Below are 17,138 nucleotides of genomic sequence, written 5' to 3'. Positions count from 1 at the left end.
GTTTGGGGTTTTCGTTTCACTTTTTGCAGGTATATTCTACAATATGTCGTTGGTGAAATAAATTAAAACTGCATTCATGCTTCAGTCATACTGGGCCATCAACACATCACTCCTCTTTATTAGTTGTTCCCAAATGCTTCCCCAATGTTATTGCATTATTGGTGTCTGGAGGGGCTTACAGGATTTCGGCAGGAAGTTACAGGACATGTGCTGATTGAAAATGAAGCTGGATGTCTGCCCCAGGGAATGGTAATGAAACCATTACGGTGTATAAGTGTTCCAATATAAAGAATGCACAAATGATCACGAATGCAGAATTAAAAAGGGTGCCTGGATATAAAAAAAATCTCTAAGTGGATCACATGCCAGAACACAAATGCAAATGGTTTTTTAAAAAAATCAATAGAATGTTAAGCAAAATATTGCAACAAAAATGCTGAGCAGTGTGATCAGAAAAGTAAGAGCCAGGGAAAGCAGTAGTTGTAGAAAAAGCAACAATCTCACCTACATAGCTTCTATTCCTTTAAATTGAAAAAAGTCCCAGACGCTTTCAACTGGGGAAATGCCCTTTGCCAACCTAGTTGCCGACATACCTAAATCCTTGGCAGGGACACCAGCTCCTTGGGGTCTGAGCCCTTTTCAGCACCCTCAATATTATGGAGGTAGAGGCCACCCCCTCCCCAATATCCCACAAGCGCAGAGCACAGCATGGTGCAGTGCAGCTCAAGTAGCTGGCTCCTTCTCCTCCTCCTCCTCCTACTCTTGCCACAGAGGGAAAGGAGGGTTGATGCAGCCTCCCGCCAGTGGCGGTGTCAGGAGGAGGCAAAGAAGGAGCCACTAGCCATTGAAACCGTGCAGCCAAAGTGTTCAGCTCTGCCCCCAGCTCCACCAAACATGTGATGTTGGGCCCACCCCCATCACCTTTGCAAGCTGGCACCTCTGATCCTTGGGCATGGGAATCGGCCTCATACTTACGCCAAGTCCCTTCTGTTGCGTTGAGTTCCTCCAATGGGAGTATCTCTGAGGTTGTGCCTGAGGCCAGAGTGACCGTAATGGGGTCACTGGCATCCATATCTGCTGGAGAAGCAATGACAACAGGGTGTGGGCAAGAAACACATTAGTCTGTCGCTCAGAGCCTGGCCATTTCACATTGCGGGGCCAGGTAGAGAGAACTTGGCCACCCAGACACTCAGCTAGAGAACAGCAAGATCTCATTTTCTGTGTGGGGGGCCTTCCACAGGGGGGCCTGCCAGCTGTTATTGGACTCCAATTCCCAGCAGCCCCAGCAGCTTGCATAGTCCACAGTCAGGGATGAATGGAGCTGTAGTGCAACAAAATCTGAACAACTACAGGTTTCCTATCCCTAGTGCCTCAGACTGGTCATACTGGCTAATGGCACTCCAGACCAGGCCATCTTCTGTAGCCCTCTCCCTTTTTTTTGGTCATGCATATTTTCAATCATAAGGGCTAGATACTTCTTTAAATGAAAGCTTACATTATAAGAAAACTGAATTCTTCACACACCACCTATACAAGTGTGGTATAGAGGACAGCGTGTTAGAACAGGCCCAGGGAGACAAAAGTTCATAACCTCCACTTAGCAATGAAGCTTTATGACATATAAGACAGCAGGTCTCTAGCCTGAGGAGTTTCCAATGCATAGTTTGACACAAAGAGAAGCAAAGATGAGGGAGGAGAGGGGTGGGAAGGCAGGGATTACACCTATTTAAAACTTTGCTCTCTTGAGCCTGTCACTCTTATATCCCTCAGTCTAACCAACCTCACAGGGTTGTTGCGAAGATAAAGTGGGAGCGGGGGTGGTACAAAAACCCAATAAATAATAAAATAGGGATGCAGGTGTCTAAACCACTGAGCTTCTTGGGCATGCCGATCAGAAGTTCGGTGGTTTGAATCTCTGCGACGGAGTGAGCTCCCGTTGCTCTGTCCCAGCTCCTGCCAAGCTAGCAGTTTGAAATCATGCCAGTGCAAGTAGATAAATAGGTACCGCTGCGGCGGGATGGTAAATGGCGTTTCCGTCATGGTGTTCCAATGAGCCAGAAGCGGTTTAGTCATGCTGGCCACATGACCTGGAAAGCTGTCTGTGGACAAACGCCGGCTCTCTTGGCCTGAAGCAAGATGAGCGCCGCAACCCCATAGTTGCTTTTGACTGGACTTAACTGTCAAGGGGTCCTTTACCCTTTTTTAACCCAATAAATAATATAATCATTAATAATTTGAAGTTGTTGAGGTGCATCTGGAAGAAACACAATATATACTAGGCAAAATATTATCCTGCACTTACAAATGAAGCTATTCCCAAGGCCGCTCACCTGACTGGAAGGAAATTTCGCTGATCATCATCCAGGTGTCAGCAAAGTAGAAGTGGCAGAGTATGGCTTTTCCCACACGCTGACTGAGGGGGACGGTCACAAATCGTGCGCTGGGGTTCTTGTCGTCCAAGACGGTGTCCACACCCACAGGGTCCGGCTCCCACTCAGCGATCAGCCGTGGCTTGAAGAAGCACTCCACCCTCTCAAAGATCTTCACTCCCTTGGAAAACATGTTGTTGCAATGGATCTGGAGTTGGAAACAGCAGTGGCCACGTTCAAGCACTCTTTTCTCCCTCAGAGGACTGGGAGGGTTATAAAATGGCTACCAATGCAGGAGACATGCAACATGGCTGCCAAGGGCCCTACCTTCATGGAGGTTGTTTTTTTAAAAACATACTTATTAATTTTTCTGACGCAAAGTGAGTTAACATAATAGGCTTAAGACAGTTCAATAACTGTACACACTGGTAACCTTATTTATTTACTATTTATCTTAACTCTTTCTTTTTTCATATATATACAGTATATGGGTTACAGTTCTGAGGTGAAGATATAAGGTCAAAAGGTCCACTAGTGTTAGGGTACATTGGAGGCAGAGAGCAGACATTTTTCTTATTTCTATTATTTTCTCAAATGAGTTCTTTATCTTGTGTACCCTGGCTGCCTTAATTTTTTGTGTTAATTTCTCTAAAATAGTACATTGCCAAGCCTTTCGGTACCACTGGCTGATACGAACTTTCTGTAGTGTCCATCATTTCTGAGCTCAGGCAGCCGAGAGTAAACGATTCAGCAGCACTTTATGGTTGAGATCTAAACTTCTGTCTAGAAACGTATTTATCAACACCAACATCAAAGATGGATGTATCCATTGACCAGTAGTCTCAGTGATCTCCTGACATACCTTCATGGATGTGAAGTTCCTTTGCCGATCGAACTGAAACTCCATCTCAACAGAACCACTGCTGAAGCTGTCGTTCTTCCAGCCAACGTAGTCGTAGCCTGGCCACACGCGGTACTGGTGGCTCTTGGTGAAATCGTCCAAGCCCAGGACGCCATCTGTCAGCTGGCCCAACCCACCATGCAGGAGCCTGGCGAGAGAGCATTTGCGGTTACACGCCAGCGAAGAGCATCCCTAGACCGAGAGGTGCCGTCTTCAAAGACATGCCAGGCCTTTCCACCGAATGTTCAGCTTTCGTTAAAGGGAGGGGAGACGAAAGGGTTACGAAGGCGGACCAAATACACTTAGAGGCAGTGCTTTTTTCAAGCGGTACTCAAGGGTATGCAGTACCAGCACCTCTTTTTTGTTGTTGTTGTTAAAAAGTGTAGCACTTACTTTAACAACTTCATAGTGAGTACCGGTACCTATTTTTCTAGGGAAAAAGCACTGCTTAGAGGGAAGTGGCTAGATAAGGGCAAAGCTAAATGGGTTGTTAAATTGCATGCATAGACAAAGAATGTGCATTATCTTTTTTGCTATGCAAATAGCAGCTGGTGGGAAAAGAGGAATTTTAACTCATTGGGCCTGCCAAGAACTCCTTATTTAGTGTACATTCATGATGACTGATGCTCTCGATGGGCCTGTGAATGTTTCTTCATTTCCAACTGGTGCATGTCCTGCTACTTCTTGCTGAAATCCTGCCACTTTTCATACCACAAATGTTCAGGGTGGGGGTGCCCCGCTTTTGTTGTGTCATAGCACAAGAGTGCCCCACCGGATGGCAATAATGCAGCAATGCTGGGGAAGCAACTCATACAGCACAATGATATGTGGACAGTCCCGTATAAATCCAGCACAAATACACTATTGACCATCAATGGCACACTGCAGAATACACCCACATTTAAGAACGAAAAACACCACACTGGAGGTGCCCTTTCTCTCCCTGTCATGCCCCTGACCAAAAGATCCCCTATCAGAAGCTCTGTTGGTGCAAACCAAGGGGAGTGTCTCTTGAAATGAAAAGCAGCTTCAGAGAGAGAGAGATTTCTGTTGAGACTGCCTGAGGCAGTGAAAGAAAGACCTAACCTCTCCACGCCCCCCACCTCCCCACTCACTCCCATTAGTCCTGGGGCTGCTTAAGATTTCCCTTGGGTGCCATTTACAGGACAACAAAATGTACTTTTTAACTGCATTCCCACCATTAACAGCACACCCAGCTTAGCCCTACGATTTCCAGTGGCTGGACAGTTTGGCTGTAGCCTGACTCATTTGCTCTCCCTGTGACTAATAGAGGTCAAGTAAGTTATGCAAATGCACATTTTCTGTTATGCAGATTGCGAAATGCAGCTTCAATGGGTCACACAATTTTTGTTGTCATAGTTTGAGTGCAGTCCACCTACTGTCCAGCTATTTAACGCCTGTTCTGAGAGCACCCAAAAAATCCCAGGCACTGATCTCCTTCCATTGCCCAGTTTGGAAGGTAGCCTTCAGGCTGAAAAAGGCTCCCCATCCCTGTTTTAGAGTACTGAGGGAGAAAGGAATGTTCCACCCACCCACGCAGGGCACTTCTTACCTGCGCTCCTGGTAACCATCATAGGTTGAGTCGTTCAGGTAAACGATGGGGTGGCCAGGAGCTGCAATCATCTCCCCCTCAGGCATGCTATAGGATTCCAAACCATCTAGGAAAGGAGACAACTAGGGGTCAGTTGGAGGCTTTTGAGCCTTCTGCCTGCACAACCTACCTGAGCAAGAGGAGCAAGGGTCTTCTTCCCATCTCTTCTTGCTCAGTGTTGTAGATCTAGACCAGAGTCAGCAGCTATATAGTGCGAGTTGGGACTCTGACCAGTGGTTCTGCTGATGAAAAGCAGATAAGGACCCAGCAAGCATCTCCACCTCAACATACCATATGGAGCAGCCTTCTTCAAGATGGTGCCCTCCAGATGTTTTGGACAATAACCCCCATTATCCCTGACTGTTGGGGCTATTCTGGCCCGGGCTGATAGGAGTTATAGTCCAAAATATCTGGAGGACACTGGGAGGAGGGTGGCTGATACAGAGAGTTACAAACACCAGGGTCCCACGACCAGAATTCCCAGGAGTCTTATCGGGGACTTGCTGAAGTTCATGTCCTTACCAGACCAAACACAACCATAGAGTTCCACCCGCATGCAGACAGTCATGGGCTGCTCAGTCACTGGGATCACTCGGATGTAGCGGGCAATGACAGGCGGGCGAAGGTCTTTCAGGACAACGTCATATGTGTCAGTGTTGCCTTGAATCACCTGGATTGGAAAGAGGTCGTGATAAGGCTATTGTGCAGTCAGCATCTGATAAGCAGCAAACACTAGAGCACTGATGAAGAATTGCAGGCCAAGGGGTCAAATGTGGCCCTCTGGGCCCCTCTATCTGGCCCTAAGGACTAACCATGCCACACCCCTCACCAGCCCTATTTTGCTACCACACAGCCTTTTTGCAAGCATTCCCCCTGATTGGTTTGCAAGGGGATCAGATGACGTTGGCGATTTAACGAGCATTCCACATGATTTGTATGCAGGGAAGTTAGATGATGGTTGCATCAAAACAAGGGTTTTGACTGGAGAGCCACTGCCAGTCATTGTGGACAACACTGAGCAAAATAGGCCAGTGCTCTCAGTATAAATCAGTTTCCTACGCTTCAAAATAAATAGCTTGGCATCTGCTCACAAATTTTCAACCAGAAACAGATCCAGAGAATGGTCTGAACCGAGAACGACAAGGAGTTCAAGGGTTGAAGTTAAAGAGAGTTTGGAGGTCACCTGGATAGGTGACCTAATAATTATTTTTAATGAGGTTTAGTAACTTTTGCAGATTTTCAAGGGCTTGTCACTTTCTTCAGAGATGTCCTGACTGCATCTCACCCACCTGCTTGTTCTGACGATCTTTCCAAGAGAGCCATCGCTCCCCGTTGCGGCTATAGTCGATCCGGTAGGCACGGGCAAACTCTTTCCCAGTTGCCCGGGCATGCCGACCTTGCGTCCCCACCAGTGTGATGAAGAAGAGTTTATGTAGGTCTATCTGGAGAAACTGCACATCTTCAGGTTGCAGGAGACCCGCTGGACACCATGCCCCATCACCCTCTTCCCTCAGCAACCTGAGAGATAGAGAAAAATAACGTCACAGCTCAAAGATCAGGTATGAAAGTGGGAAGAACACGCAAGGCTGGCCTGAGCACAGAATCCATGTGTTCTATGTGGGGCTGCTCTTGAGACTGGTCTGGAAGCTGCAGCCAGTGCAATATGCTGTGGCTTGAGTGCTCACCACCATGCTCTACTGCTGCTGGAAAAAAAATGCACTGGCTGCAAATTAGCTACCAAGTTATGTTCAAGATGTTGGTTCTGGTGTATAAAGCCCCATACAGCTTGGGATCAGAATATCTGAAAGATTAGTTTATCCATTATATTCGTGATTGATCACTGTGCTCTGCAGGAGAGAGATGCCTATGGATTTCCAGGAGGTTGTTATGCACAATATAGGAACCTTTGATATAACACCAACCTTTTGGAATTCCCTCTGTTAAATATTATGACAGGTATAATCTCTGTTCGTCTTTCTGGCAGCTGCCGAATACCTCCCTCTTTCAACAGTAAGAGGTATTTCCCAGTCTGTACAGGATTTTTTCTTTTAGTTCTGCTTTGTTTTATAGCTTGCCCTGAAGCTAAGCTCCACAGGTCATCCTGCTCACCGTGCATACTGAGGCCCCGTGGAGTCATACCACTGGCTGGAAGCAGTGATGTCCTCATCTCGGATGGTCCCTTCGTGCATCCCCAGAGGGTATCGGCATATCGCTGAGGGAGGGGACGGGAGGCAAAAGCATAAAGACAAAGAACTTTTAAGAAAGCAGAGGTATGCCCGGTTATCACTCTACAGGATCCACTTTCATTTTATCACTGCTCAGGGTTGATTCATTGTGGGTGTGTGGGTGGGAATGGGCTCATGTAAACAACACTGGGAGTAGCACTGTTTTAATTGACCGCTTGCCAGTGCCCTGGGCCCACTCTCTACATAACACCTACTGAAGTTGCACAGTCGCCATTAAATGCCTCCTTGAGTACTGTAAAGTCAAGAGAGTGCACAAACTGCACTGCTAAATTGCCTTGTCAGAGGGGTTGCAGTTCAGGGGTGGGGAACCTTTTATAGCCCAAGGGTCACATTCCCTCATGTGACACCTTCTGAGGGCTATGTGCCAGTGGATGGAGCAACAGGTGTGGCTCCTAGATCTGTACAGTAAAAGCCAGAGGTTTCTACATGCAGCCAACTCTGCACGCATCTCACAGTCTGCTATCCATGCAAGCAAGAGGCATGACTGCAGTTCAAAAGCAGGCAAAAGCTCTTTGAGTAGAGAGCACAGCAGAGCCTTCGAGGGGTGTGGGTGGGAGCTTGCGAAGAGTCCCAAAGAGGACCACTCTTGGGGCCCAAGCTTCAGGTTCCCCACTCCACTTGTGGCTGCATGATTTCTGCCTTGATCAGGGGTCAGGCTAGAAGGCCTCTGAGTTCCCTTCTAACTCTTATAATTCCTTCAAACCAAGCATTTGAAAGCCAGTCACCAGAGCTCTCTCCAGCAAACAAGATAGAAAAGGTGGCAACCCTATGAAGGGCGCATTTGTCAGGCTCCCATCCCAAATCACGACCAGTGCAGCTTTTGCTTGAGAGCAAGGAGCAGATCTTTATTCAGGCTGGTAGTGGTACAGGCTCTGTGACAAGCGCAAGGCTCCAAAGTCAAGATTCCAAGGTCTATGAGCAAGGCAAGGGGTTCATCATAGCCAAGCAAAATCTACAAATGTGTCCCGACAAACGACACACCCCTCCCACCGAGCTTTTAAATATGAGGCAGGTGAGGTTGCTTATAGAACTCTCTTGCCATCTTAAGCCTGGTGCGCATGCGCCCATGCATTCCACCTGGACAGATGCGTCTGATCCCACCTAGGAAGGCACAAGACTATGTCCTGCCCCACCCCAGCTCCACTGCCCCCTGCTCCTGTTCACCCCCTCCCTCTGGCTAGCCAAAGTCCCCCTCCTGTCCAGTGAAGCTCCAGACAGGCAGAGAAGAGAGCCACCAGTTCTGCTCCTCCCTCTTTGACATCTAGAGGCACAGGGCAAGGTCCTCCTTCCCACCTCAATCCCTGGGGGCCAGCCTTCCAGCCCTCCATCTGCTGCGCCTCCTTTGTCTTCTTCCGTCTGGGGCTGCCAAACCATGCCAGATCCTGACAGAGCTGAGGGGCCACTAATCAGGGGCCTGATATTCTTCACCTATAGATAGTCCCTGGGTAACATCAATATATCCTTATGGCTTCCAGCGCCACTAATAGGCTGGTAACTCCCACCAGGCCCTACATTGCCACTCCAGAACTTCCTATCACTCTCTTATCCTGCATTGCCAAGCCTGTCCATTTCTGAAACCACATTTTAAGAAGGATGCATGAAAAACTAGAACGGGGTTCAGAGCTTCACCCCACAGTCAAATCTGGCTTGTGAAGCTAGATCCTGATAAGCATCTGGCCCATGGAGCCAAAAATGTTTCCCCACCCTTGTTGTCAACCAACCCTCTCATCTTTCCTGCCAAACCCTGCGCTCCTTGTTCATTCTCCTATGTTTACTTTATTTAATTGATTTGATTCCATTTATGAACCGCTTCCCATAAAATATCTCGAGGCAATGTCACCATAAAAACATCACTAAAAACAATTTGAAATAATTCCATACGGAAAAATAATTATATATGTGCAAACATTAAAAGTTATGTGTGTGCGCGCACGCACGCACGCACACGCAATTAAAAACTATTCTGAATATAAATGCAATTAAAAACAAGTAATTGATGCAATATATTGATGCAATTTTTAAAATTTCCATATGTAGTTGCAAATTTCAAAATGAAAGGCATAGAACAGGCACACCAGCCTTGCCTTTATCTCAACTCCTCTTCTCCTTTTGTTACCCATGTTCTGTCCACTGGCAAGTCAGGTCAGGTCACCTTTTGCAAGAAATGTAGCCAAACACAGTGCCTTTCAGGGGTTGTGGACTACAACTCCCAGCAGGCTTGGTCATCGCCCTTGCTGGCTGCTGGGAGCTGAAGTCCAATATCATATGGAGAGAATCATGCTGGCTACCACTCTTTTACAACATTGCAAAAATACAGCCCTTCCTCTCAGTCCACTTGGCAGAAAGCAAAACAAGCTTGTCTACACTTTGTCATCTCTTACTTAGGCCAATCTTCCCCAGCCTTGTATCCTACAAAGGTTTTGGACTCAAGCTCCCATTAGCCCTAGCTAGCATAGCCAATGGTCAGGGATGATGGGAGCTGTAGCCTGCCTGTTCCAATGCCTGAACCTCCAATTGCCCCATGACCTGGCATGAGTCCAGCACTTCTGATCCCAGCTGCTGTCTAAGAAGGTAAGAAGAGTCTGCTGGATCAGGTGAACAGAACGGCCCATCTAGTCCAGCATCCTGCACTCACAGTGGCCAACCAGATTCCCCAATGGGAAGCCTGCAAGCAGGACCCGAGCACAAAAGCACTCTTCCTTCTTGTGCTTTCTAGTCACTGATATTCATTGATAGCTAACATCCTCCATGAATTCATTCAATCCTATTTGAAAGCCATTAGAGTTGGTGGCCATCACTGCCTCCTGTGGGAGTGAGCTCCATGAAGTTAACTATGCACTGTATGAATTTACAGGTGAAACTCGAAAAATTAGAATATCGTGGAAAGGTTCATTTCTTTCAGTAATACAACCTAAAAGGTGAAACTAATATATGCAATAGACTCATAACATGCAAAGCAAGATATGTCAAGCCTTCATTTGTTATAATTGTGATGACTATGGCGTACAGCTGAGGAGAACCCCAAATTAACAATTTCAAGTTTGGGGTTTTCATCAGCTGCACGCCATAATCATCACAATTATAACAAGCAAAGGCTTGACATATCTCGCTTTGCATGTCATGAGTCTGTCTTATATATTAAACTCCAGTAGCTAATGAAAACAATTGCTTACATAAATGGACTTTTCCACGATATTCTAATTTTTCAAGTTTCTCCTGTATTTCTTTTATCTATCCTGAATTTTCCAGCATTCAGCTTCACTGAATGTCCACAAGGTGTAGTGTTATGAGAGAGGGAGAAAAACTTTCCTCTACCACTTTCTCCATGCCATGCATAATTTTATAAACTTCTATCACGTCAACTCTTACTCGTTTCCCCCTCTCTAAATTAAAGTCCCAAATGCCGCAGTATCACCCCAATTTTTGTCTCGTACAAGCTGTGCTATGGCCTCACATTTTGTTATAAAACACAGCAGCTAGCACTGAGGGTAGGATGGGAAAAGAAATTGAGTTTGCACCGAGAGGCGTAGCGACATAATCTGTATTTTCCAAAAGAAGATGGGAACTAAAACGCAGCCATCCTTCAAAATTTGCACTCTTCTGAATTTTGCAAGTGCAGTTCTCAAAGTCAAATAACATGTGCAAAACTTCAGACACCGGGGTGTAAGTGTGCATAGAAATGCATCCAATCCTGAAAATAACACAAAATTGAGGGGAACTTCCTTGCAAATGTTTTCTAGGCCAAACTGCAATTAAAAAAATGGAGGAATTTGCATTAAGATGCTAATGAATTTTAATGAGGGCTTTTAAAAAACAGCAACCACAGACTGATGTGGAGAGCTGAAAGTTACAACGGATACCGAAATTGACAGACTGTTTTCCCCTGAGGGTCTCTTGAGCACCGCAAGTGGCAGGAACCCAGAAGCCCCTGGGCTGTTGGGGTACAGAGATTGGGATGGCTCACCCAACAATTTAACAACACACCAAGAGCTTCCTACCAGGGTTGACTTCAGAGCTGGAGCAACGAGAGAGGCTGGCGAGCAGGAGGAGTGGCAAGCAGAGCATCCTTGGAGATGTGGGAGACAACGCCCACAGCCCGCAGGGTCAGTCGGGCGGTCCTCCCTGGCCGCCAGTCACTGCCATTCAGATCTCTGAGAAAAGGAAGAAAGACACGATTGGATTGCAGCTAGATTTTCAGGCGATGTGTATCTATGGTGCTATAATAGCGGTGTCTAACCGTTTTTTGTTTTTGGTCCAAGATCTGCATTCACACCTGGCCAACCCTTTAAGTAAATAGAGATTTGTGGACCCAGGGCATGCAAGTTTATTATCTTATATGACAGGGATAATCATGCATGTAAATTGTATGCAAATTATCCAAGGGCTGCAAAAGCAAGAAAACATCATAGGGGTGACCTAGCTGGCCATCATAGGTGCTGACCCTTGAGTGTTTCATTGGGCATGTTCGGACTTGCTATTTTGGGGTAGGATTCAATCACATACTTGGAAATTCAGCTTCCCCAATTATAATTGATTGGGAGGTCTCTTTCCCCCCCACAAAAAAGACTTGACTTTTTGCAATAAGGAAGGTAATGGGGAAATGTAGTGGTATCGTAGGGTGACACTTTGCTTTTACATGCCATCAGCTAACCTTCCTTCAAGCAAAGCAAAATGAATGCTCATTAAATAGCCAACTTAATCTAATCTGCCCGGAAATAGATCCAGTTGATCAATAAAATAGTTTTCAGGAATCACGCATTCATAGAATACATCCAGGGTGAATTTTTATTTAAAAATATTTCAGGTTACAAGAACATAGGGAGCCGCCTTATACTGTACCATGTCAGACCATTCGTCCGTTTAGCTCTATATTGTATACACTGACTTGTAGCAGCCCTCCAGGGTAGGGTTTACTTATTTACTTATGTAGCCAAAGCCAAGATACATAAAACAAAACAAAATACATGACAGGCAATATAATTATTAAAATTGTGCATTCTGCCAAATAAAAATTTGCTGCACTGAAGAATTTAACATCATTTCCACAAACACTTCTCTGAAAGATTTAAATCTTAGAGCAAGGCTGTTCTTAAGTCCTCATAAACATGTACAGACTCTCTCTTTGGGAGGAATACAGGAAGCTGCCTTATATTGAGGCAGGCCATTGATCCCCTTAGACAACAAGGCTCCAGAAGATTCCTACCCCAGTCCGTGCTGATTGCAAAAGTTGTGCTAGGGGGCGGGGGCTGGATTTAGCACAGCCCAAACTCCTTTCCACCCTTTTCAGTGTAATAGGATTCCTTTGCATCCCTCTCGTCGGTAATACACATTTGTCCCAAACCTCCTCACTTATGCCCAAGCACAGATAGGAAGGTGAAACCAGAAGCAGTCCTAATTGTCCAGACGGAGAGCTCATGAAAGTGTTAAGATCTCCTCGCCGGGGGCCCGGGGTGGATCTAGTTGCTAATTGCTAACAGCTGGAAAAATGGTACATTAAAAAAAAATCCACCACAGCCATTGGATGAACAGAAACATTGGGAGCCCATTGCAGATAGAAAGAGGCGGGCTAGGAGAAGAGGAGACAGAACAGCTGCTTGAACCTTGAGTTGGCGGGGGGGGGCAAAGGCACCCATTCCATGCTGGAGAGAAGCCACTCACTTATTCTTGTCTCATCTCTCGTTCTGTTGCATACATGTGCACTGCCTCTTGCGTGCCCTTGCACAATTGCACATGCAAGGCTCCTGGTGCTCGTGCTCTTGCACACTCAAAACATTGCTACATGCGCACCACTCTTGATAGCACACAACACACCCCTCCTCCAAGTCCTCTGCAGAGAGCTGTTTCAAGGAGGAAGTGGGCCCCTCAGCATCTGCCCACCTCCTGCTCCTCTCTCAAAACCTTTGTGGAGTGACTAGATCCACACAAGCTCCTGCCCACTTCCCACAACCTGGTGCTCCCACCATAGACGAAAGGATGCTTGTTATTTGATCTGCCTCATTCCACCCCTTTGCCCACATCTCTAGATTTCTCCCCGGTTTGGAATCGGCTGAGTTGGGCCCACACATTTCACCTGCCAAGAGAGTGCTGGCTTTTTCATCCAGAGGGCCACATTGCCTTCTGGATGATCACCCAGGGCTGTAAGCCAGTGGTGGGCAGGGCCAGAAACAAAAGTGGTTGGAGCAATAAATGTAATGTACAACACGAGTTGGGCAGCTCCAAGTAGTGGCACCACCATGTGGCAAGTCAAGCAAAGATGCAATACACCAGACAGGCCATTTCCGGGATTAAGGGAGGTCAAAGTGGAGGCAAGTATTTTCAGTGAGGCTAAAGGGACTCTATCATGGCAGAAAATCCATGTTTGCCAGTTAAGAAATGGATCAGAGGTAGCTTTTCAACTTGTAAGCTAGGGGTGAAGAAACTTCTTCAAGCCAAATGGGGCATGGCATTCCCTTATGCACAACTTTTCAGGGGCTTCATTCCACTGGTGGGCAGGGCCAGAGGCAAAAAAGCAGGGGCAATTAATGCAAAAAAAAAAATCCCTTTGTACAGTAGACAAGGTTCTACACACACTCACACGCCTCTCCAAAGCCTCAATCCAAGCAAGCAAGAAGCATGATCAGAGCTCAAGCACATATTCCAGCTAGTCAAGAACACTTGGCCTGGAGATAGTTCCTAGGGCCAGATAGAGAGACCTGGGGCCCTCAGATTCCCCACCAATGTAGACATGTGGGAGGAGGGGCATAAATGTGGATTAGAAATTGGGCAAGCAGAAATGATGGATTTATGACAGCATGGGCCATCCATGTGTCATCCAGTCCGCTTCAAAAAGCAAGAAAGTTGATCATGCATGGCATGCACAAGCTGCATATTGATTCCCCAAACGTCACCAATGCTTCTGTGTGTCTTATGTTCGAGGGCCAGGGCCTGCTTTTGTTGCAAGAAAACATGGTACACTTTCACTGAGTAACACATTGCACATCAGCTCTCCTCATGTGAGAAGAGAACGTCATGCATTTCCTCTCTTGTTTGACCGAGAGAACACTGCACATCTGCACACTCGAAGCACACCAGTTCCTGCCCTTCCGAAAATAAAAGAGCCCGATCCATCTTCCCCACACACAAAGCGAGGAGGCTGACACCCCTTTCCCTCCTCCCAGGGGAAACCAGAGCCATCCTTGCGCCCCTCCTGGCCTCTGAGTTGCCCACTTCTGCTTGCTGTGGCCAGGGCACCCAGCTGAGTCCCCTCCCTCCACAGCCAGGAAGCACAAGAGGGCACAGCTGGGCCTCAGTGGCTCCAGGAAAAGAGGGCAAGCAGCCAACATTGTCTCCAGCCCGAACAAAAGGGAAAGCATGCAGGAGAATTTGCAAAGGGGGTTGACCAGAGTTGCGGAGAAAGGCCCTACCTGCCAGGCCTAGCCTCTGTGCAGCTGCCGCAGCCGCCTCCACCGCCATGGCAATCCCAGCCTTCCTACTGCCATGGATTCAGCTGCGCTGGGCTTCCCAGCATCTCTCCCACCAGCACCCCGCTTCGTAAGCAACTTTTCCAGCAGTTTGGAGATCCGCTCAAACTTGTGGCTCAGACTCCTCCTTCTCTCTCCCTCCAGTCCTTCCACACACAGGCCCAGGAGACTTCCTTGCCTTTGTCACTACGGTTCCTATGGCAACACCCTGACGGAGGCCATGGAAAAGAGATTTCTGTATATGTGTGTGTTAAAAGAGGGAGAGAGGCGGGAAAGAAAAAGCTGCTGTCTCCTTTAGCCTCTGTCCCTCCTTCCTTCTCTCTCTCCCTCTCCTCACCTCCCACCCCCTTTCTCTTTTCCTCCAGCCCCCTTGGCTGGGAGCAGCCTCCATTGGTGGCGGGGCCAGGCTTCAGCCTGGAGTCAGGCCAAGCATTGCATGCACATGAAAAACCCACAACATTAAGGAAGGCTTTTCTTTTCTTTTCCCCCCCTCCACAGTAAAACAGGGGCTGTGTGGTGTGCACATGTTGGTGTGCTTCGAGGCTTTCTTCTCTTTCCCCACCCCACCCCGTGAACTCCCCTCACCCTCAGTTTATTTCCATGCTATCCCTACCAAAAAAAAACTGGGAAGTCCCACACCAAGGCTGGAACCGGCCCAGAGCTGCCGCCGCTCCTCCTCCAGGATCAAATCTCAGCTCGACAAGGCCGAACTTTTGCCCTTTGCAAATGTTGTGGTTCGTCAAGAGGGTTTTGGCCTGAGGGTGTCCAAGGCATGCACAAGCAAAATGAGTATATCATGTAGGGAAACGGCCACTGTCAGAGGGAAGGACGTTGGGCTATGCAACGTCAGAATTAAAAGCAATATGTAGTTGTTCCCTTCCTCAATTAATCCGCACAACAACCCTGTGCGGTAAATTAGGCTGAGAGGCGGTGACTGTCATCCAGTGAATGGCTGAATGGTGGTTCAAACCCTGGTCTCCCATATGTCCTAGTCTGACACTCTAACCACTACACCACAATGGCTCTCATATGATGCCCACTCTTTACTGAGCATCTATTCTGATTTGTTTGCGAGGGTGTTGTTGTTACGTTATGTTATTATCTCCCACCTTTTTCTGCAATGAGCTCAAACTAGTGTGCAGGGCCCCCCCCAACCGCATTTAATCCCCACAACAACCCTGTGAGTTAGGTCAGACTTGAGAGGTAGTGACTGGCCCAAGGTTGTCCAAGTGGGGGTTTGAATCCTTGTCTCCTGGGTCCTAGTCCAACACTAACCATTTTATGCACTGGCTCATTGTTATAGGACAATGAGTGTTCATCCTGATTTTGACCCCATTGCCCTATACATATAAAGCAGTATCGAGCTACTTCAACGATCATGGCACCCCCTCTTGCCACCAAAGAATCCTGGGAAGTGTAGTTTGTTATGGACGCTGAGAGTTGTTTCGAGACCCTTATTCTTCTTCCTAGAGCTACAACTCTACAGTGCTTCAACAACCAAACTTTCACAGGGAACAATGGGAATTATAGCTCTGTGAGGGGAATAGGGGGTTGCCTAGCAATTCAGTGCTTTTTTCCGGGGGTACTAAAGAGTATGTAGCACCGGTACCTTTTTCACCCAAATGTTAAAAGTGTGGTACTTACTGGAACAACTTCATGGTGCGTACTGACACACACACACCCCTCTCTCTCTCTCTCTTGCCACTAATCAGTACCCTTAATAAACTACAATTCCCAAGGTTTTATGGGGAAGCCATGACTGTTTAAAGTGCTATGATACTGTATGGTGCAGATGGGGCATAAATCTCAAAGTGGGAAAGTGAATGTGTGTTTCACATTAAAGGCACACAAAGGTAAATAATGTGTGTGTATGAACATGAAGCACAGTCTGCCATTTCACATACCCTGCAGCTGCCGAGGTGTGTTTTGAGCTGTAGATAACAACATTGTCAGGCAATGCTGGCTCTGCCCTCCCACCCAAAATTAAAAACCAAGGAGTCATCATCCTCTTCATCTTTAACTTGGTAGGGGACATAATAAACCAGACTTCATAAACTTGATACCCTCCAAATGTTTTGGACTACAAGTCCCATCGGCGCCAAGCAGCAAAACTATACTAGGGGGCAGCTATCCCCCACTCTGGGTTGCCTGTTTCCTTCCTAATTGTTTCCCTCTGTGACACCTAGTCCAGTATCCTGGTCTCACAGTTGCCCACCAGATGTCCCACCATCCCAATTGCTCTTCTCTGCACCATTCACAGCTGTACAATATCATTTTGGTGAAGTGGCAGTGTAAAGTTGTGAGCCTATGATATAATGTCTTAACGCCCATCATGCATCTGGTTTTACTTGTCTGTGCAATGGGAACAAGAAGCCTCCATTCCTCTACCACTGCCCAAGATTTAACTTCTAGGAAGAAGTCAGAACCTGAGGACCAAAACTGCTTGCAAGTCATCACACTAACAGCATTTTAACAAGTCAATCCCCAAACGGGGGCGGGGGTGGTGGCGGTTACAGACAATAATTTGCCAGTTATGTACATTCTGTGGGG

General features: G+C 47.1%; 1 protein-coding gene across 1 annotated transcript in view; it reads right to left on the bottom strand.

The window, feature by feature from the left end:
- The window catches only part of LOC117039890 (discoidin domain-containing receptor 2-like), a 28,803-nt gene extending 13,900 nt beyond the window's left edge, over window positions 1-14,903 (bottom strand). Inside the window, exons 1-9 of the mRNA XM_033137242.1 lie at window positions 14,532-14,903; window positions 11,127-11,279; window positions 6,992-7,094; window positions 6,172-6,400; window positions 5,405-5,552; window positions 4,844-4,949; window positions 3,232-3,418; window positions 2,331-2,577; window positions 976-1,074 (exon numbers count right to left, since the gene is read on the bottom strand). Coding sequence (XP_032993133.1) covers window positions 976-1,074; window positions 2,331-2,577; window positions 3,232-3,418; window positions 4,844-4,949; window positions 5,405-5,552; window positions 6,172-6,400; window positions 6,992-7,094; window positions 11,127-11,193 — 1,186 coding nt within the window. The 5' untranslated portion in view covers window positions 11,194-11,279; window positions 14,532-14,903. The remainder of the gene's footprint in view (window positions 1-975; window positions 1,075-2,330; window positions 2,578-3,231; window positions 3,419-4,843; window positions 4,950-5,404; window positions 5,553-6,171; window positions 6,401-6,991; window positions 7,095-11,126; window positions 11,280-14,531) is intronic.
- Window positions 14,904-17,138: the final 2,235 nt, after the last annotated feature.

The sequence above is a fragment of the Lacerta agilis genome, chromosome Z (assembly GCF_009819535.1).
Source record: "Lacerta agilis isolate rLacAgi1 chromosome Z, rLacAgi1.pri, whole genome shotgun sequence".
Classification (NCBI taxonomy): domain Eukaryota; kingdom Metazoa; phylum Chordata; class Lepidosauria; order Squamata; family Lacertidae; genus Lacerta; species Lacerta agilis.
The sequence above is the reverse complement of the archived record's forward strand: the minus strand, read 5'-3'. Positions and strand labels throughout refer to the sequence as shown.